The sequence below is a fragment of the Salmo salar genome, chromosome 10 (assembly GCF_965601325.2).
Source record: "Salmo salar chromosome 10, fSalSal1, whole genome shotgun sequence".
Classification (NCBI taxonomy): Eukaryota; Metazoa; Chordata; class Actinopteri; order Salmoniformes; family Salmonidae; genus Salmo; species Salmo salar.
The window spans coordinates 32,332,767-32,354,719 of NC_138300.1; the positions used below are offsets into that span (position 1 = coordinate 32,332,767).

At 43.3% G+C, this 21,953-nt stretch overlaps 2 protein-coding genes across 2 annotated transcripts; one reads left to right on the forward strand and one right to left on the reverse strand.

Moving 5' to 3' along the window:
• Window positions 1-3,624: 3,624 nt before the first annotated feature.
• LOC145858582 (uncharacterized) lies at window positions 3,625-4,788 on the reverse strand. Its single transcript, XM_082956908.1, has 2 exons — window positions 4,036-4,788; window positions 3,625-3,945 (listed from the first exon to the last, which is right to left on the reverse strand). The coding sequence occupies exons 1-2, from the start codon at window positions 4,120-4,122 to the stop codon at window positions 3,625-3,627; spliced, it is 408 nt and encodes a 135-aa protein (XP_082813034.1). The 5' UTR covers window positions 4,123-4,788.
• Window positions 4,789-7,751: 2,963 nt separating this feature from the next.
• LOC106560235 (delta(24)-sterol reductase) lies at window positions 7,752-21,889 on the forward strand. The gene is given in 9 exon segments (XM_082956909.1): window positions 7,752-8,293; window positions 8,753-8,905; window positions 9,000-9,114; window positions 11,438-11,556; window positions 16,850-17,110; window positions 17,245-17,388; window positions 20,616-20,813; window positions 21,077-21,252; window positions 21,466-21,889. Coding segments are annotated over 9 exon segments (1,551 nt in total). The 5' UTR covers window positions 7,752-8,065; the 3' UTR covers window positions 21,623-21,889.
• Window positions 21,890-21,953: the final 64 nt, after the last annotated feature.

The following is a 21,953-nucleotide window of genomic DNA, read 5'->3' on the forward strand; positions in this document are numbered from 1 at the left end:
TTGGGGTGGACTTCCAATTGAAGGCAGCTGTGTGGTGTTGCCTTTGATTGGAAGTCCTATATTAGTTGGGTGTGTTTGTCTGTTTAATTGTGGGAGATTGTTCTGTGTTTAGCCGTGTGCCTTGCCAGACTGTTATTTTGTCGTAGTGTTTCAGTGTACGTGTTTGTTGTTTTCAGTTTTCCTTCTTTATTTAATAAAGAGGATGAGTACACTTATTTCTGCTGCATTTTGGACCCCCTTAACCGACGACAGCCATGACAACCACAATTAAACTATTTTACACCATTTGAAAGATAAACCTCTCCTGAATCCAACCACGTTGTCCGATTTCAAAAAGGCTTTACAGCGAAAGCAAAACATTAGATTATGTTAGGATACCACCACAGCAAAAAAACAACAACACAGCCATTTTCCTAGCAAGGACAGCCATTTTCCAAGCAAGGGTAGCCGTCCAAAAGCACAAAACCAGCTAAAATTATGCACTAACCTTTGACGATCTTCATCAGATGACACTCCTAGGACATTATGTTAGACAATACATGCATTTTTTGTTCCATCAAGTTCATATTTATATAAAAAAAAAAACATTTTACATTGGCGCGTGACGTTCAGAAAATGTATTCACCCCAAAATTGCCGGTGAATGGGCACCATAATTTACAGAAATACTCATCATAAACGTTGACAAAATACATAAAAATGAATTAAAGAAGTATAGATTAACTATTCCTTTATGCAACCGCTTTGTCAGATTTCAAAATAACTTTACGGAGAAAGCACATTGTTCAATATTCTGAGTACTGAGCCCCAAGCTATTCAGTTAGCCGTCCAGCCACGGCATCCACAAAACGCTGAAATATGTTAAAAATATTATCTTACCTTTGCTGATCTTCGGCTGAATGCACTCGGAAGGTCTCCCACTTCCACAAGAAATGTTCATTTGTTTGATAAAGTCCATAATTTATGTCGAAATAAATCCGTTTTGATGGCGCGTCCAGATCACCATTACAAAATGCATCTATCCACCATCGACGAAAAGTTATAAAGTTCCCTCAGCGTTTGTAGAAACATGTCAAACCATGTTCACAATCAATCTTTAGGGTGTTTTTAACGTAGAATTTCCATAATATTCCAACCGGACAATAGCAGATTCATCACAGAAGAAAAATAAAAATAGCTAGCCCTACGTGAGTGCGCACGAGGTAAGTCAATGACACCAGGTCGACCACTTACTGTTCCGTGTATTATTCAATCAAATTGCATTGTAGAAGCCTCAAACAAGGTTCTAATGACTGTTGACATCTAGTGGAAGCCTTAGGAAGTGCAATATGACATCACAGACACTGTAGTTTAGATAGAATATCATTTGAAATGACTACAACCATGTGAGGTCAAACTTCCTGGTTGGATTTTTCTCAGGTTTTTGCCTGCCATATGAGTTCTGTTATACTCACAGACATCATTCAAACAGTTTTAGAAACTTCAGAGTGTTTTCTATCCAAATCTACAAATATTATGCATATCCTACCTTCTGATTCTGAGTAAGAGGCAGTTTAATTTGGGTATGTTTTTTCATCCGGCCGTGAAAATACTGCCCCCTATAGTGAAGAGGTTGTTAAGTAAAAATAAGATTTAAGTAAAAAATAAAAAATAACAGTAACAAATATTTAAAGAGCAGCAGTAATAACCATAATGAGGCTATTTTATGGGGGTACCGGTACAGAGTCAATGTGCAGGGGCACCGGTTAGTTGAGGCAATTGAGGTAATATGTACATGTAGGTAAAGTTAAAGTGACTATGCATAGATAATAAACAGAGAGTAGCAGCATAAAAGAGGGGGGGGAATGCAAATAGTCTGGGTAGCCATTTCATTAGCTGTTCAGGAGTCTTATGGCTTGGGAGTAGAAGCTGTTAAGGAGTCTTTTGGACCTAGACTTGGCGCTCCGGTACCGCTTGCTATGCGGTAGCAGAGAGAACAGTCTATGACTAGGGTGGCTGGAGTCTTTGACAATTTTTAGGGCCTTCCTCTGACACCGCCTGGTATAGAGGCCCTGGATGGCAGGAAGCTTGGCCCCAGTGATGTACTGGGCCGTACGCATTACCCTCTGTGGTGCCTTGCGATCGGAGGCCGAGCAGTTACCATACCAGGCAGTGATGCAACCAGTCAGGATGCTCTTGATGGTGCAGCTGTAGAACTTTTTGAGGATCTGAGGACCCATGCCAAATCTTTTCAGTCTCCTGAGGGGGAATAGGCTTTGTCGTGCCCTCTTCACGACTGTCTTGGTGTGTTTGGACCATGATAGTTTGTTGGTAATGTGGACACCAAGAAACTTGAAGCTCTCAACCTGCTCCACTACAGCCCTGTCGATGAGAATTGGGGCGTGCTCGGTCCTCCTTTTCCTGTAGTCCACAATCATCTCCTTTGTCTTGATCACGTTGAGGGAGAGGTTGTTGTCCTGGCACCACATGGCCAGGTCTCTGACCTCCTCCCTATCGGCTGTCTCATCGTTGTCGGTGATCAGGCCTACCACTGTTGTGTCATCTGCAAACTTAATGATGGTGTTGGAGTCGTGCCTGGCCATGCAGTCATGAGTGAACAGGGAGTACAGAAGGGGACTGAGCACGCACCCCTGAGGGGCCCCCGTGTTGAGGATCAGCGTGGTAAGGGTTGTTATCTACCCTTACCACCTGGGGGCGTCCAGGATCCAGTTGCAGAGGGAGGTGTTTAGTCTCAGGGTCCTTAGCTTAGTGATGGATGTTTTAGGGCACTATGGTGTTGAACGTTGAGCTGTAGTCAATAAATAGCATTCTCACATAGGTGTTCCTTTTGTCCAGGTGGGAAAGCAATGGCTTATCCGTGACAAGGATCGGCAAGTTGTGCATTCTGAGATGTCGTTCTGCACATCACTGTTGTACTGCGCCATTATTTGTCTGTTTGTCTGTTAGCTTGCACGATTCTTGCCATTCTCCTTCAACCTCTCTCACCAACAAGCTCTTCTTGCCCACAGGACTGCCGCTGGCTGAATGTTTTTTTGCTTGTCGCACAATTCTCGGTAAACCCTTGCCCTTGACACTGTCGTGCGGGAAAAGCCCAGGAGGGGGGGCTTTCGGAGATACTGGATTCGGCGCGCCTGGCACTGACAATCATACCAAACTCAAAGTTGCTTAGGTCACTTTTTCTTTGCCCTTTCTAACATTTAATTGAACAGTAACTGAATGCCTTGATGCCTATCTGCCTGATTTATATAGCAAGCCATGGCCAGGTGACTCACTGTCTGTAGGAGTGATCCATTTTTGTGTACCTTTTCGTGTACCTAATAACCTGGCGGGTGAGTATATTTCCACACTGAGTCTAGAATAATACTGTGAAATTGTGAAAATTATTATAATGCCCTTTCAGTGTAAGAACTGTTTGAAAATACCGCCTGAAATGTCTGCCTGTTTTGGTGGGACAGTCCTTGCAGTCCTTGCAAAATTCTTGCATGAGGGATTTCTGTTTGGTAAGAAGCTATTTTTGTTTATTTTTTACCATATTAATTGCGAAAAAAATCACAGTAAGGTACTTAATTGTTACCCAGAAATGATTTGATATTGAGATAAAAACGGCTGCATTAGACCTTTAAATTCAACAATACCAATTGAAGAAGGACGCTATACACCTCTGCAGCAGGGCTGATTGTGACTCTGGGAAGTGTCCAACAGGAACAGGACGACTGAAGAGGACGTGGCCCAGGTCAGGATGGGCGTACCGGCCAAGGTAGTTGAGGTCTGGGTGTGGATATGGGTAGTTGGGGTGTTGTCCCTGGTGAGGATAGTGGGGGATGTTGGGGTACTCTCCCTGGCTGTACTCTACATGGTTCTTGTTGTTCATGGCCCAAAACAGCCCCAGAATCAGCATGATGGCTCCCAGAACCACGCAGCACAGAGAGAAGGCCTGCAGGCGACTCTACAATCATAACAACATCATATTTATATTAACATTAATTTGAACAATAATAGTAATACATTTCACATTGTATTTCTTTATAGTACCCACCTGAGGGGAGGTGAGAAAGGCAGTGGAGCCACCTGTCACAATGAGGAAGAATCCGAGGAAGATGGCTGCTTGGTGGAGGGAAGGCATCACTCCGGGACCCCCGGGGATGGTGTTTGTTAGTCTCTGTGGTGTAGGGAAGGCATCTCCCTCTCCATGGGACCACCGGGGATGGAAAATATTAGTCTTCCCAGTGGAGTAACCCCCTGGTAAATAACCCTAACCCCCGTTAGGCATGCTCTGTCCCGATCAGTTCCATGGGACCAGGTCCAATTCTAAGTGTGGCTTCCGTGTCGGTTATTTGGGATTCAAGAAGCAATGAGATGATGAATGGAGCTGAAGTTAAAGGAGAGTTAAAGTTTAAAAACATTCCCACAGAGTCCCGTTACCTCCAGGTATTAAGACAAATAAAATGAGTGAAATGTTGGTCTTTTATTCCTTCCAGGCTGGATAACGAAATTAAGACAAAAGATGAAATGATCTCCATCAATTTCTTTTAGAATAATAGAGACACATTTTCCAATGATATCCAGAGGCTCGGATGAAAAACTGTCAATATAATACAGTTTCTTAGATAAAGGCACATTTTCTCTGAAAGCAGGAGAGCATTGCCCGGGACGGCTGAGTATGTGTGTGTGTGAGTGAGAGAGAGAAAGAGAGAGAGGGCGAGAGAGAGTGTGTGTGTGTGTGTGTGTGTGTGTGTGTGTGTGTGTGTGTGTGTGTGTGTGTGGGTGTGTGTGTGTGTGTGTGTGTGTGTGTGTGCGTGTGTGTTCCGGACTGGAGAGACAGACAAGCTGACAGCAGAAACCATTAAGGATCCTTACTGGCGCCCCACCCTCTGTCTAATGTGTGTGTACTACTCACCAGCCTAGTAACGCTCCATTCATGTGTGTGTGTGTGCGCGCATGCCTGGGTGTATGTGTGTTTTCATGTTCACTCCTTTTTATTTGACCCAACAATTGAAAGTGAATTAAACAGATTTTCATTGAAGATGTGAAAACACCTTAATTGAAACCAATCAGTCAGAATTCCCTCCCATCACTGTGACAGTTCATTGATGTCACAAAAGCTATGTACAGTCGTGGCCAAAAGTTTTGAGAATTACATAAATATTAATTTTCACAAAGTCTGCTGCCTCAGTTTGTATGATGGCAATTTGCATATACTCCAGAATGTTATGAAGAGTGATCAGATGAATTGCAAGTCCCTCTTTGCCATGCAAATGAACTGAATCCCCAAAAAACATTTCCACTGCATTTCAGCCCTGCCACAAAAGCAGCAGCTGACATCATGTCAGTGATTCTCTCATTAACACAGGTTTGAGTGTTGACAAGGCTGGAGATCACTCTGTCATTCTGATTGAGTTCGAATAACAGACTGGAAGCTTCAAAAGGAGGGTGGTGCTTGGAATCATTGTTCTTCCTCTGTCAGCCATGGTTGTCAGGGACAAACTGATATTCTGCAAAAGGTACAGGGATTGGACTGCTGAGGACTGGGGTAAAGTCATTTTCTCTGATGAATTTTGACTTTTTGCATCAACTTCATGTAATTGTCAAAAAAGCCTTTGACACTTATGAAATGCTTGTAATTATACTTCAGTATTCCATAGTAACATCTGACAAAAATATCTAAAGACACTGAAGCAGCAAACTTTGTGGAAATTAATATTTGTGTCATTCTCAAACCTTTTGGCCACGACTGTATACAGACCTACCTGAAAGTATGGTTATGGTATATGGTATTATTTTTCCGGTTTGATTTCAGAATACAGTGGCTTCAGAAAGTATTCATACCCCTTGACTTATTCCACATTTTATTGTGTTACAGGATTATATATTTTTTCACACAATACCCCACAATGACAAAGTGAAAACATGTTTTTAAAAAGGTTTGAAAATGTATTGAAAATTAAATACAGATATCTAATTTACGTAAGTATTCACACCCCTGAGTCAATACTTTGTAGAAGCACCTTTAGCAGCAATTACAGCTGTGAGTCTTTCTGGGTAAGTCTAGAAGAGCTTTCCACACCTGGATTGTTCAACATTTGCCCATTATTATTTTCAAGATTCTTCAAGCTCTGTCAAATTGGTTGTAGATCATTACTAGACAACCATTTTTTAACCTTGTCATAGAATTTCAAGTAGATTTAAGTCAAAGCCTGTATCTCGGCCACTGTCATTCACTGTCTTCTTGGTAAGCAACTCCAGTGTAGTTTTAGCCTTGTGTTTTAGGTTATTGCCCTGATGAAAGGTAAATTCATCTCCCAGTGTCTGGTGGAAAGTAGACTGAACCAGGTTTTCCTCTAGGATTTTGCCTGTGCTGATCTCCATTCAATTTCTTTTTTATTCTGAAAAACTCACCAACCCTTAATGATTACGAGCATACCCATAACATGGTGCAGCCACCACAATGCTTGAAAATAAATGTTATTTGGGGATTTGCCACAAACATAACAATTTGTATTCAGGACAAAAAATTACTTGCTTTGCCAATTTTTTTTGCAGTATTACTTTAGTGCCTTGTTGCAAACAGGATGCATGCTTTGGAATATTTTTTATTCTGTACAGGCTTCCTTCTTTTTAATCAATTAGGTTACTATCGTGGAGTAACTACAATGTTGATGACCCATCCTCAGTTTTCTCCTATTATAGCCATTAAACTCTGTAACTGTTTTAAAGTCACCATTGACCTCATTGTGAAATCCCTGAGTGGTTTTCTTCCTCTCCGGCAACTGAGTTAGGAAGGATGCCTGTACATTTGTGGTGACTGGGTTTATTGATACACCATCCAAAGGGTAATTACTTCACCATGCTCAAAGGGCTATTAAATGTCTGCTTTTTTTCTCTTTCTTTTTTACCCATCTACCAATAGGTGCCCTTTTTTGTGAGGCATTGGAAAACCTCCCTGGTCTTTGTGGTTGAATCTGTGTTTGAAATTCACTGCTCCACTGAGGGACCTTACATATAATTGTGTGTGTGGGCTACAGAGAAGAGGTAGCCATTTAAAAATCATGTTAAACACTATTATTGCACACAGAATGAGTCCATGCAACTTATGTGACTTTTTAAGGAACGTTTTACTCCTGAATGTACTTAGGCTTGCCACAACAAAGGGGTTGAATACTTATTGACTCAAGACATTTCATCTTTTCATCTTTTATTCATTTGTAAAAATTTAAAAAACATTATTCCACTTTGACATTATGGAGTATTGTGTCTAGGCCAGTGACAAAAAATCTCAATGTAATCAATTTTAAATTCAGGCTGTAACACAACAAAATGTGGAAAAAGTCAAGGGTGGTGAATACTTTCTGAAAGCACTATAGTTAAATGCATTAGATTTTGCATTGGTTAGAGTTTCATGTAATAATCAGGGGAGTTTTATTACCTGGTTTATGGCAGTAATATTGTTATATAATACCGCTATATAAAATCTATAATTACTATGGTAGTTAGATGTAAGTTATAATAAATAGGTTATTTAAATAATGGTTAACCACTGTAGGCCTAGTTTGATATCAGTTTAGTTTAATGGTTTTAACAATGTATTATTAACAATGTATTATTGACACTGTATTACTTAACTGTTGCATGTTAATGAAGGTTTGCGCCGGGTGCATGGGGTGACGGGATTTCTGCTCTCTGATTGGACGAAGCGCGCTAACATAGCAAATGCAGTCATCCCGATTGACGCGTCTTTAGCCAATGAGCGCCGGCCAGAGGCAGGGCTAGCCGACCACACAGCCAGACTCGCCTATCAGAGAAAACGACAGGAGTGGCAGGATTCTAACTTCAATATTTACCCACCTGTCTGTCTATGTTGTGATGTGTGCATTTATGTGTGTGTATGTGTTGGCATAGATAATCTATGTGGATTTTAAAAAGCAGAAGTTTAGAAATCTTGCATCGCTCGCTCGCTCCCAACTAAAGGCAATAGAAAAATCGATTGTTCCTAGGAGGGAGTTATTCTCTGGAACAGTCTTAAATAGACCATCATCAGGCCAGTAGACCAGCAGCGCAGGGAGGATAGGATGGATCCGTTGTATCTCGGTGGACTGGTAGTTCTATTTCTGTTGTGGATCAAGGTGAATGGCTTAGACTACGTGATCGTTCACCAGAGATGGATATTCGTCTGTCTATTTCTGCTGCCGCTCTCAGTCATATTTGATGTCTATTATTACATGCGCGCGTGGCTCACCTTCAAAATGTGTTCCGCGCCAAAACAGCACGACCAGCGCGTGCGGGACATCCAGAGACAGGTAAATCCACGTGGCTAAATTACAACGACAATGTGTGTGTTTGTGTGTGTGTGTGAGAGAGAGAGGCTGCTGTGAGGTTCCTGGGGTGAGGAAAGACTGTAATCCCTCTCTTCCTAAAGGGATTTTTGGAAAGAACGAGGGATTTGGGAATGAACGAGAGGAATAACAAACTGCAGCATTCACTGCATAGGTCTTGGAGTTCAGTGTGTGTGTGTGTGCATTCTGGGAGCTCAGTATTTGAGCATGGCATCAGATACTGTATTTCCTTCTGTCTTTTACAAAGTTTAAATTCTTTCTTCCATCTCGAATGCTCTGTAGTGATTTATAGGGAATAGCAGGAGTAGGGCTTTAATCAGAGACCCCAGAGAAAGTGCAGTGCCTTCTGTGCCATAAAGGTCCAGACCTTTAGGCAGAGGCCATAATACTTACATACAATATGATACTGTGTGTGGGTTGCAGGTACATGTGTGGAGGAAGGAGGGGGGGAAGACTCACATGTGTACAGGTCGACCGGCTAGCTGACTGTCTCTCAGAGTTGGGAAATACAAGAAGACTAACAAGAACATCATGATCAACATGATGGACATACTGGAGGTGGACACACAGAGACAGGTAAGACAAACACGCTCACACGCTGTAGCTCTGTATATAAAAGTATGTATGTGTGTGTAAACCTGTATGATCCGGGCAAGTATATGTACAACAGGTGGTTTGTGTGGAGCCCCTGGTCAACATGGGTCAGATCACTGTTCTCTTCAACTCACTGGGCTGGACTCTGCCTGTGCTGCCTGTGCTGCCAGTACTGGACGACCTCACTGTCGGTACGCTATGCATATCATTATCATTATATCTGCATATCATCAGCAAATATTGTTGGCTCAGGTTTTATGGTGTATAGTGGTATATGTTTTTGTGTATGTTTTTGAGTTATATGGTTTATAATGTATATATTGTTGTATGGCTGTTATATGGTATATATGGTGGTATATGCAATGATGTATATAAACCCCAGATTGCTGATGCTATGTATTGGCCATTGGCTTCTTTCACGCTTCCAGGTTTGTAGAACGGAAGTTCAGCAAAGTGGTATTGTTTATGTTCTGGTTTATGTTCTGGTCGCTAGCAACAGCGCAGAATTATCAAGCTTGCATAATGGCGGCACAATCCTCTCACCGATGCTGTTGTAGTGTCCCTTTTTGTTCCAACAACAAACAAAAACCATACCTCAGCTTTCACAACTTCCCAAGGATGCGACTTTACGTGACAGCTGTGTGAGAGCAATTAGAAGAGATGAGGGCCCTGACGTCACTATTTTACATGGGAGCACCTTTGTCTGTAGCCTGCATTTTAACCTGGCCAACTGTCGGCCCATATTGGCACTCCCCAGTTGGTGCAGTCCTCCATAGGAATGGATGGAATTCTACACTATTTCAATTAAGGACAAAATTATATGTATTTAAGTATTTTTGTCGTAGTGGGGACAGTAAAATTATACTTTAAGGAAAATGTTTTTACATCTATTTATTTTAATTTTAGTGTTTAGTTCACATAATAAAATTTATACTGAACAAAAATATAAACGCAGGCCTCCCGAGTGATGCAGCGGTCTAAAACACGTAGTGTTGCAGCGTCACTACAGCCTGGGGTTCACAACCGACCAGGACCGGGAGTTCCATAGGGCAGCACACAATTGGCCCAGAGTTGTCCGAGTTAGGGGCAGATAATGCCAAGAGTGAGCAAAGCTGTCATCAAGGCAAAGGGTGGCTACTTTGAAGAATCTCAAATATGAAATATATTTTGATTTGTTTAACACTTTTTTGGTTACTACATGATTCTATATGTGTTATTTCATAGTTCTGATGTCTTCACTATTATTCTACAATGTATAAAAATAGTAAAAATAAAGAAAAACCCTTGAATGAGTAGGTGTGTCCAAACATTTAACTGGTACTGTATATAAACGGAACATGTAAGAATTTCAAAGATTTTACCTTGTTGTAGTTCATATAAGGAAATCAGTCAATTGAAATAAATAAATTAGGCCCTAATCTATGGATTCTAGGGCATAGGCCCACCCACTTGGCAGCCAGGGCCACCCACTGGGGAGCCAGGCCCAGCCAATCAGAATGAGTTTTTCTCCACAAAATGGCTTTATTACGAATAGAAATACTGATCATAGCTTTTTGTGTGTATGGAACATTTCTGGGTGGCACGGTGGCTTCAACCCAGCGCCCCATGTCAGTCATCTAGCGTATATATAAATCATTGGGTATATATTGTTGTCGGCTGTGTTATATGGTGTATATATATATGGTGGTATATATTGTTGTTGTTCTATAGAACAACTGACCGATTGTCATCCAGAGGGGTATACTACAAAGCAGGATCAATGAGTTAGTCAGCTGACTTGCCTATATATTCTGAAATAACTTTAAAAAAAAAAAAGATAAGCTTGAAATGGGCATGGACTAATTGACTCAACAACCAAAAACACATATTTATGTTTAGTTTTCTTAATGAACCAGAAAATCAATAGTTATTTCTGGTTGTTGATCAAAGTTAGCTGGCTAACTCATTGATTCTGCTTTGTAGTATACCCCTCTGTAGCTGAGTGTTTCCATGGCATCTTATCCATCAGGGTTGTTTATTTCCTGTTAGGAGCATCATCACCCTCTCTTATTGGATTAGAGGATCAATTGTTTATAGATGGTAGAGTTCCGAGGGTGAAACTCAGAGGAAATGGCTTTGGAGTGCACAGCACTCCTGGATCAGATTCCATAATGGTTTTCCGGATCCATAAATGTTAGAGCAACAGCTTAATGTTTTCTCTTCAGCATGCTGTAGATTAATCTGGAGCACCACAGAGAATGACACACACACACACACACACACACACACAACCGACAAACTGTTTTGAGTGTTTACGCTGCTCTCTGCTTCACCTGTGAGGAGATTGAGTTCCCCAAGTCCCTAAAGTGTTGTTGTTGTGTATGTCTGTGTGTCCTGTATTGTTGGTGTTGTATATTGACTGTGTCCCTGAGCACTAGTATGCCCCAATTGTCTTTTGTTTACTAAATAATCAAGCCTACCCACCCACCCCATCTCTCCCTCTTTCTCGCTCTCCCTCTCCCTCTCTATCTACAGGAGCTCTGGTGATGGGTACAGGTATAGAGTCATCCTCTCATATCTACGGACTCTTCCAGCACATCTGTGTTGCCTTTGAGCTGGTGCTGGCTGACGGCAGCCTGGTCCGCTGCACTGAGGTGAGCAGAGCTCTCTTTACTGCTCAGATCTTTAAGAGAACCTTGGTGTCGGAGCAGAGCAATACCTCCAGTTGTGTAGCTCACAGAGCAATGCTACAGGCTTCCAGTTCTGTAGCTAACAGAGCAAAACTACAGGCTTCCAGTTCTGTAGCTCAGAGCAATGCTACAGGCTTCCAGTTCTGTAGCTCAGAGCAATGCTACAGGCGTCCCATTCTGGAGCTCAGAGCAATGCTACAGGTGTCCAATTCTGGAGCTCAGAGCAATGCTACAGGCTTCCAGTTCTGTAGCTCAGAGCAATGCTACAGGCCTCCAGTTCTGGAGCTCACAGAGCAATGCTACAGGCCTCCATTTCTGGAGCTCACAGAGCAATGCTACAGGCCTCCAGTTATGTAACTAACAGAGCAATGCTACAGGCCTCCAATTCTGGATCTCACAGAGTAATGCTACAGGCCTCCAATTCTGGAGCTCACAGAGCAATGCTACAGGCCTCCATTTCTGGAGCTCACAGAGCAATGCTACATCCAGTTATGTAACTAACAGAGCAATGCTACAGACCTCCAGTCCTTAGCTCACAGAGCAATGCTACAGGCTAGAGGTTGACCGATTAATCGTAATGGCCGATTAATTAGGGCCGATTTCAAGTTTTCATAACAATCGGTAATCCGCATTTTTGGACACCGATTGTGGCCGATTACATTGCACTCCACGAGGAGACTGCGTGGCAGGCTGACTACCTGTTACGCGAGTGCAGCAAGAAGCCAGGGTAAGTTGCTAGCTAGCATTAAACTTATCTTATGAAAAACAATCAATCTTAACATAATCACTAGTTAACTACACATGGTTGATGATATTACTACTTTATCTAGCTTGTCCTGCGTTGCATATAATCGATGCGGTGCCTGTTAATCTCTCATCGAATCAAAGCCTACTTCGCCAAACGGATGATGATTTAACAAGCGCATTCGCGAAAAAAGCACTGTCGTTGCGCCAATGTGTACTTAACCATAAACATCAATGCCTTTCTTTAAAATCAATACACAAGTATATATTTTTAAACCTGCATATTTAGTTAATATTGCCTGCTAACATGAATTTCTTTTAACTAGGGAAATTGTGTCACTTCTCTTGCGTTCCGTGCAAGCAGAGTTATGTTATCTGCAGCAGTTTGGGCCGCCTGGCTTGTTGCGAACTGTGTGAAGACCATTTCTTCCTAACAAAGACCGTAATTAATTTGCCAGAATTGTACATAATTATGACATAACATTCGAGGTTGTGCAATGTAACAGCAATATTTAGACTTAGGGATGCCACCCGTTAGATAAAATACGGAACGGTTCCGTATTTCACTGAAAGAATAAACGTTTTGTTTTCGAAATGATAGTTTCCGGATTTGACCATATTAATGACCTAAGGCTCGTATTTCTGTGTGTTATTATGTTATAATTAAGTCTATGATTTGATATTTGATAAAGCAGTCTGACTGAGCGGTGGTAGGCAGCAGCAGGCTCGTAAGCATTCATTCAAACTTTCCTGCATTTGCCAGCAGCTCTTCACTGTGCTTCAAGCATTGAGCTGTTTATGACTTCAAGCCTATCAACTCCCGAGATTAGGCTGGTGTAACCGATGTGAAATGGCTAGCTAGTTAGCGGGGTGCGCGCTAATAGCGTTTCAAATCGGTGACATCACTCGCTCTGAGACGTTGAAGTAGTTGTTCCCCTTGCTCTGCAAGGGCCGCGGCTTTTGTGGAGCGATGGGTAACGATGCTTCGAGGTTGGCTGTTGTCGATGTTAAGGGGCGAGGAGAGGGACGGAAGCTATACTTTTACACTGGTAATACTATAGTGCCTATAAGAACATCCAATAGTCAAAGGTATATGAAATACAAATCGTATAAAGAGAAATAGTCCTATAATTCCAATAATAACTACAACCTAAAACTTCTTACCTGGGAATATTGAAGACTCATGTTAAAAGGAACCACCAGCTTTCATATGTTCTCATGTTCTGAGCAAGGAACTTAAACGTTAGCTTTTTTACATGGCACATATTGCACTTTTACTTTCTTCTCCAACACTTTGTTTTTGCATTATTTAAACCAAATTGAACATGTTTCATTATTTATTTGAGGCTAAATTGATTTTATTGATGTATTATATTAAGTTAAAATAAAAGTGTTCATGCAGTATTGTTGTAATTGTCATTATTACAAATAAATAAAAATATAAATAGGCCGATTAATCGGTAGCAGTTTTTTTGGGCCCCCAATAATCGGTATCGGCGTTGAAAAATCATAATCGGTCGACCTCTACTACAGGCCTCCAGTCCTTAGCTCACAGAGCAATGCTACAGGCCTCCAGTTCTGGAGCTCACAGAGCAATTTTTTTATTTATTTTTTTATTTCACCTTTATTTAACCAGGTAGGCAGGTTGAGAACAAGTTCTCATTTACAACTGCGACCTGGCCAAGATAAAGCAAAGCAGTTCGGCACATACAACAACACAGAGTTACACATGGGGTAAAACAAACATAGTCAATAAAACAGTAGAAAAAATAAGTCTATATACAATGTGAGCAAATGAGGTGAGATAAGGGAGGTAAAGGCAATAAGTAGGCCATGGTGGCGAAGTAAAATCAATATAGCAAGTAAAACACTGGAATGGTAGATTTGCAGTGGATGAATGTGCAAAATAGAAATACTGGGGTGCAAAGGAGCAAAATAAATAAATACAGTACAGGAAGAGGTAGTTGTTTGGGCTAATTATAGATGGGCTATGTACAGGTGCAGTAATCTGTGAGCTGCTCTGACAGATGGTGCTTAAAGCTAGAGAGGGAGATAAGTGTTTCCAGTTTCAGAGATTTTTGTAGGTCGTTCCAGTCATTGGCAGCAGAGAACTGGAAGGAGAGGCGGCCAAAGGAGGAATTGGCTTTGGGGGTGACCAGTGAGATATATGTGCTGGAGCGTGTGCTACGGGTGGGTGCTGCTATGGTGACCAGCGAGCTAAGATAAGGGGGGACTTTACTAGCAGGGTCTTGTAGATGACCTGGAGCCAGTGGGTTTGGCGATGAGTATGAAGCGAGGGCCAGCCAACGAGAGCGTACAGGTCGCAGTGGTGGGTAGTATATGGGGCTTTGGTGACAAAACGGATGGCACTGTGATAGACTGCATCCAATTCATTTAGTAGGGTAATGGAGGCTATTTTGTAAATGACTCTGCCGAAGTCGAGGATCGGTAGGATGGTCAGTTTTACAAGGGTATGTTTGGTAGCATGAGTGAAGGATGCTTTGTTGCGAAATAGGAAGCCAATTCTAGATTTAACTTTGGATTGGAGATGTTTGATGTGAGTCTGGAAGGAGAGTTTACAGTCTAGCCAGACACCTAGGTATTTGTAGTTGTCCACATATTCTAAGTCAGAACCGTCCAGGGTAGTGATACTGGACGGGCGGGCAGGTGCAGGCAGCGATTTAGTTTTACTTGTATTTCAGAGCAATTGGAGGCCACGGAAGGAGAGTTGTATGGCATTGAAACTCGTCTGGGGGGTTGTTAACACAGTGTCCAAAGAAGGGCCAGAAGTATACAGAATGGTGTCGTCTGCTTAGAGGTGGATCAGAGAATCACCAGCAGCAAGAGCGACATCATTGATGTATACAGAGAAGAGAGTCGCCTAAGAATTGAACCCTGTGGCACCCCCATAGAGACCACCAGAGGCCCGGACAACAGGCCCTCCGATTTGACACACTGAACTCTATCAGAGAAGTAGTTGGTGAACCAGGCAAGGCAATCATTTGAGAAACCAAGGCTTTTGAGTCTGCCCATGAGTATGTGGTGACTGACGGCGTCGAAGCCTTGGCCAGGTCAATGAATACGGCTGCACAGTATTGTTTCTTATCGATGGCGGTTAAGATATTGTTTAGGACCTTGAGCGTGGCTGAGGTGCACCCATGACCAGCTCTGAAACCAGATTGCATAGCGGAGAAGGTACGGTGGGATTCGAAATGGACGGTAATCTGTTTGTTAACTTGGCTTTCGAAGACCTTAGAAAGGCAGGGTAGAATAGATATAGGTCTGTATAAGTTTGGGTCGAGAGTGTCCCCCCCCTTTAAAGAGGGGGATGTTCGATGCTAATGCAGAATGCCACAGGATGTTTTTGTGTTGGTTAAGGGCAGTCAGGTCTGGAGAGAACTAAGGGCTATATCTGTTCCTGGTTCTAAATGCTTATTTAAGATGGTGAGGAAGGCATTTAAAAAAAAAAATAACAACCAGGCATCCTCTACTGACGGGATGAGGTCAATATCGTTCCAGGATACCCGGGCCAGGTCGATTAGAAAGGCCTGCTCGCTGAAGTGTTTCAGGGAGCGTTTGACAGTGATGAGTGGAGGTCGTTTGACCGTTGACCCATTACGGATGCAGGCAATGAGGCAGTGATCGCTGAGATCTTGGTTGAAATTTAGAGGGCAAGTTGGTTAGGATGATATCTATGAGGGTGCCTGTGTTTACGGCTTTGGGGTTGTACCTGGTAGGTTCATTGATAATTTGTGTGAGATTGAGGGCATCAAGCTTAGATTGTAGGATGGCTGGGGTGTTAAGCATGTCCCAGTTTAGGTCACCTAGTAGCACAAGCTCTGAAGATAGATGGGGGGCAATCAGTTCACATATGGTGTCCAGAGCACAGCTGGGGGCAGAGGGTGATCTATAGTAAGCGGAAACAGTGAGAGACTTGTTTTTAGAGAGGTGGATTTTTAAAAGTAGATGTTCACTGCTACAGGCCTCCATTTCTGGAGCTCACAGAGCAATGCTACAGCCTCCAGTTATGTAACTAACAGAGCAATGCTACAGACCTCCAGTCCTTAGCTCACAGAGCAATGCTACAGGCCTCCAGTTCTCGAGCTCACAGAGCAATGCTACAGGCCTCCAGTTATGTAACTAACAGAGCAATGCTACAGGCCTCCAGTTCTGTAACTAACAGAGCAAAGCTACAGACCTATAGTCCTTTAGAAAACATAAAGCCAACACCACTGGAAATGGCAGTTAATCTGGAAACAAAGGGTCCACAGTACAACTAGAGAGAGAGAGAAGGAAAGGAGAAAGAAGGAGGATTGCTTCTGCAATCTGCTATGTGGCTCTCTTACAGGAGGGGAACTGATGTCTGTGTGTGTGTGTGTGTGTGTGTGTGTGTGTGTGTGTGTGTGTGTGTGTGTGTGTGTGTGTGTGTGTGTGTGTGTGTGTGTGTGTGTGTGTGTGTGTGTGTGTGTGTGTGTGTGTGTGTGTGTGTGTGTGTGTGTGTGTTCTGTAACAGGAAGAGAACTCTGACCTGTTCCACGCAGTTCCATGGTCCTGTGGAACTCTGGGGTTCCTGGTTGCTGCAGAGATAAAGATCGTCCCGGCAAGGTATTGGGTTCGTCTGCAGTATGAGCCAATCAGAGGGCTGGAGAACATCTGCCGTCGTTTCAGTGAGGCATCTGAGGACAAGAACAACACGTTTGTAGGACTGCAGTACTCACTTTACGAAGCTGTTATCATGACTGGCACTATGACTGACTCGGCTGAACCGGACAAGGTGAGAAAGAGAAAAAGAGAGAAATAGAGGAAGAATGATAAGGTACGCTCAGAAGGACAATAGAGGAGAAGAGTGCTGTCTGTCTAAAATATCTAACCATAACCCTGCACTGTGTGTGTCTGTGTGTGTTTCAGATCAACAGGATCGGCCTGCACTATAAGCCGTGGTTCTTCAAGCACGTTGAGAGATACCTGGCGGAGAACAACACAGCAGTGGAGTACATCCCTCTACGCCACTACTACCACAGACACACACGATCCATCTTCTGGGAGCTCCAGGTACACACATACACACACATACACATCAAAATCTAATTTTACTTGTCACATGCGCCGAATACAACAAGTGTAGACCTTACCATGAAATGCTTACTTATAAGCCCTTAACCAACAGTGCCGTTCAAGAAGTTAAAATATTTACCAAATAAACTAGTAAAAAAATATAAGTAACACAATAAAATAACAATAACGAGGCCACATAGAGGTTGGTACCGGTACCGAGTCAGTACGTGGGGGTACAGGTCAGTTGAGGTAATCTGTACATGTAGGTTGGGGTGAAGTGACCATGCATAGACAACAAACAGCGAGTAGCAGCAGCGTACAAAACAAATGGAGGAGGGGTGGTGGTGTCAATGTAAATAGTCTGGTGGCCATTTTATTAATTGTTCAGCAGTCCCATGACTTGGGGATAGAAGCTGCCAAGGAGCCCCCCGGTCCAAGACTTGGCGCTCCGGGACCACCTGCCGTGCGGTAGCAGAGAAAACAGTCCTAATAGGCTGTCTCGTCATTGTCGGTTCTCAGGCCTACCACTGTTGTGTCGTCAGTAAATGTAATGATGATGTTGGAGTCGTGTTTGGCCACGCAGTCGTGGTTGAGCAAGGAGTACAAGAGGGAACTAAGTACACATCCCTGAGGGGCCCCAGTGTTGAGGATTAGCGTGGCCGACGTGTTGTTGCCTACCTTTAACACCTGGGAGCGGCCAGTCAGGAAGTCGAGGATCCAGTTGCAGAGGGAGGTGTTTAGTCCCAGGGTCCTTAGCTTAGTGATGAGCTTCATGGGCACTATGGTGTTGAACACTGAGCTGTAGTCAATTAACAGCATTCTCACATAGGTGTTCCTTTTGTCTAGATGGGAAAGGGCAGTGTGGAGTGCGATTGAGACTGCGTCATCTGTTGGGGCAGTATGCGAAGAGTGGGTCTACGGTATCCAGGAGGAAGCTGTTGATGTGAGCCATGACCAGCCTTTCAAAGAACTTCATAGCTACCGAAGGGAATGCTACGGGTGGTAATCATTTAGGCAGGTTACTTTTGCTTCCTTGGGCACAGGGACTATGGTGGTCTGCTTGAAACATGTAGGTATTACAGACTCAGTCAGGGAGAGGTTGAAAATGTCAATGAAGACACTTGCCAGTTGGTCCGCGCATGCTTTTAGTACACATCCTGGTAATCCGTCTGGACCCGCGGCTTTGTGAATGTTGACCTGTTTAAAGGTCTTGCTCACATCGACTACCAAGCGTGTTATCACACAGTCATCCAGAACAGCTGGTGCCCTCGTGCATGCTTCAGTGTTGCTTGCCTCAAAGCGAGCATAAAAGTCATTTAGCTCGTCTGGTAGGCTCGCGTCACTGGGCAGCTTGCTTCTGGGTTTCCCTTTGTAGTCCGTAATAGTTTTCAAGCCCTGCCACATCCGACGAGCGTCAGAGCCGGTGTAGTAGGATTCAATCTTCATCCTGTATTGACGCTTTGCTTGTTTGATGGTTTATCTGAGGGCATAGCAGGATTTCTTATAAGCGTCCGGATTACTGTCCCGCTCCTTGAAAGTGGCAGCTCTTGCCTTTAGCTCGATGCGGCTGTTGCCTGTAATCCATGGCTTTTGGTTGGGATATGTACGTACGGTCACTGTGGGGATGGTATCGTCAGTGCACTTATTGATGAAGCCGATGACCACTTCCGTATTGAGCGATTCACTGGTACTTTAGTTTTTGCTTGTAAGCAGGAATCAGGAGGATAGAATTATGGTCAGATTTGCTAAATGGAGGGCGGGGGAGAGCTTTGTATGCATCTCTGTGTGGAGTAAAGGTGGTCTGTAGTTTTTTTCCCCCCTGGTTGCACATGCTGGTAAAAATTTGGTAAAACGGATTTAATTTTGCTTGCATTAAAGTCCTTGGCCAATAGGAGCGCCGCTTCTGGATGACCATTTTCTTGTTTGCTGATGGCCTTATAGAGTTGGTTGAGTGCGGTCTTAGTGCCAGCATTGGTCTGTGGTGGTGAATAGATGGCTACAAATAATATAGATGAGAACTCTCTTGGTAGATAGTGTGGTTTACAGCTTATCGTAAGGCACTCTACCTCAGGTGAGCAATACCTCGAGACTTCTTTAATATTAGACATCGCGCACCAGCTGTTATTGACAAATAGACACACACCGCCACCCCTTGTTTTACCAGACGTAGCTTCTCTGTTCTGCCGGTGCATGGAAAATCCCGCCAGCTCTATATTATCCGTGTCGTCGTTCAGCCACAACTCTGTGAAACATAAGGTATTACAGTTTTTAATGTCCCGTTGATAGGATTATCGTAATCGCAGGTCATCAATTTTATTTTCCAATGATTGCATGTTAGCCAGAAGAACGGATAGCAGTGGGAGTTTACTCGCTCGCCTACAGATTCTCAGAAGGCAGCCCGATCTGCACCCCCTTTTCTTCATGCAAATGATGGGGATTTGGGCCTGTTCCCGGGAAAGCAGTATATCCTTCTCATCGGACGTGTTGAAGGAAAAAGCTTCTTCCAGTTCGTGGAGAGTAATCGCTGTTCTGATGTCCAGAAGTTATTTTCGGTCATAAGAGACGGTAGCAGAAACATTATGTACAAAATAAGTTAAAAATAAGTTACAAACAATGCCCAAAAATAAATAAAAAATAGCACAGTTAGTTTGGAGCATGTAAATCGTCAGCCATCATCTTCGGCGCAATCTTATTCTGGTACAGTTGTCATATATACATACACATACATACATATACACACACACACACAGTGCATTAGACAGATGATTCAAAGTGACCCTTTTATCCTGCAGATTTCAGCATGTCATCATCTCCTCCCCCAGCACATAACTCTGCATTAGTCTCCCTAATGTACACAGACACACACACACGCTGTCATTAGGAAGCCATGTGTGGTTTGCTGGTAATTGTTCCTTCCCATAACCTTAAATTATGTTCGAAATGATGCCGAGTTTTTCTCTGACAGACGGATGATGTTGTTGTTGGGGGAGGAAGGGGGGGAGGTGGGGTAAAGGGGCTGTTTTACAGCCCCCCCAACCTCTCCCGTTATATGAGACATAGACCAACCAGGGTTGTGTTCTGTGGGACATATAACAACCAAACCTTCTGAAATAGAAAACTAAAATGTGTTTCACTCCATTTCAAAACAGTTTTTCCCTACTGGACACAACTGTGGAGCTGGAAAGCTGATTGCTGTAAACATGAATGTGTGTTTTTGTCTCCAGGACATCATCCCGTTTGGTAACCACCCAGTGTTCCGGTGGTTGTTTGGGTGGATGGTTCCTCCTAAGATCTCTCTGTTGAAGCTGACCCAGGGAGAGAACATCAGACAACTGTATGAGCAGCACCATGTTGTCCAGGACATGCTGGTCCCCATGAAACACATCCAGACCGCTATCGCACGCTTCCACCAGGACATCCATGTAAGACACACACACACACACACACACAAACTAGTACATTTCACATAAGACACATAGCTACATTGCATGCTTCCTCAACGTAACATACCCTAATACATTATACACACAAGTGTGACTGAGTTGGTATATCTCATTTTAGGGGTGTGAATGAGTTGGAACAGTATATCGAATTTTAGGGGACTGACTGAGTTGGTATATCTCGTTTGAGGGTGTAACTGTCTCATTGTAGGGGTGTAACTAAGTTGGTATGCCCCTCCCTGCAGGTGTACCCTCTGTGGTTGTGTCCTTTCGTGCTCCCCCTGGGCCGGGGGATGGTTCATCCTAAAGGTGAGGAGGCAGAGCTGTATGTGGACATCGGAGCGTACGGAGAACCCAGGGTTAAACACTTCCAGGCTAAAGCCTCATGTAGACAGCTGGAGCAGTTTGTCAGAGAGGTGCATGGGTGAGTTTCTGTACACACACACACACACAAACCCTTACGCACCCCAACAGCTGTATGCTGAGGGTCTATATGGAATGATGGGAATAAGGCTCCGATTGTGCTGACGTGTGTGTGTGTGTGTGTGTGTGTGTGTGTGTGTGTGTGTGTGTGTGTGTGTGTGTGTGTGTGTGTGTGTGTGTGTGTGTGTGTGTGTGTGTGTGTGTGTGTGTGTGGGTTCCAGATGCTGTATGCTGATGTTTACATGGAGCGTAGTGAGTTCTGGGAAATGTTTGACGGGACGTTGTATCACCGTCTGAGAAAGGAGCTGGGCTGTCAGGACGCTTTCCCTGAGGTATACGACAAGATCTGCAAAGCTGCACGACACTGACCTCTGACCACTAACCCCTGATCCTTTATCATCTGCCCTCCCACTAGTAACACGATGAAGATTAGAGCCTTTAAGGAGTGTTCTCTGCCTGTTTGTATTGTAAAGCCCAGTGAATGTGAATGTGCTGATGAAACAAATACAGCCTTAACACCAGCCTGTTTTGATATACACTAGTGTTCAAAAGTTTGGGGTCACTTCGAAATGTCCTTGTTTTTGAAAGAAAAGCACATTTTTGGTCCATTAAAATAACATCAAATTGATCAGAAATACAGTGTAGACATTGTTAATGTTGTAAATGACTATTGTAGCTGGAAACAGCAGATTTTTTTAT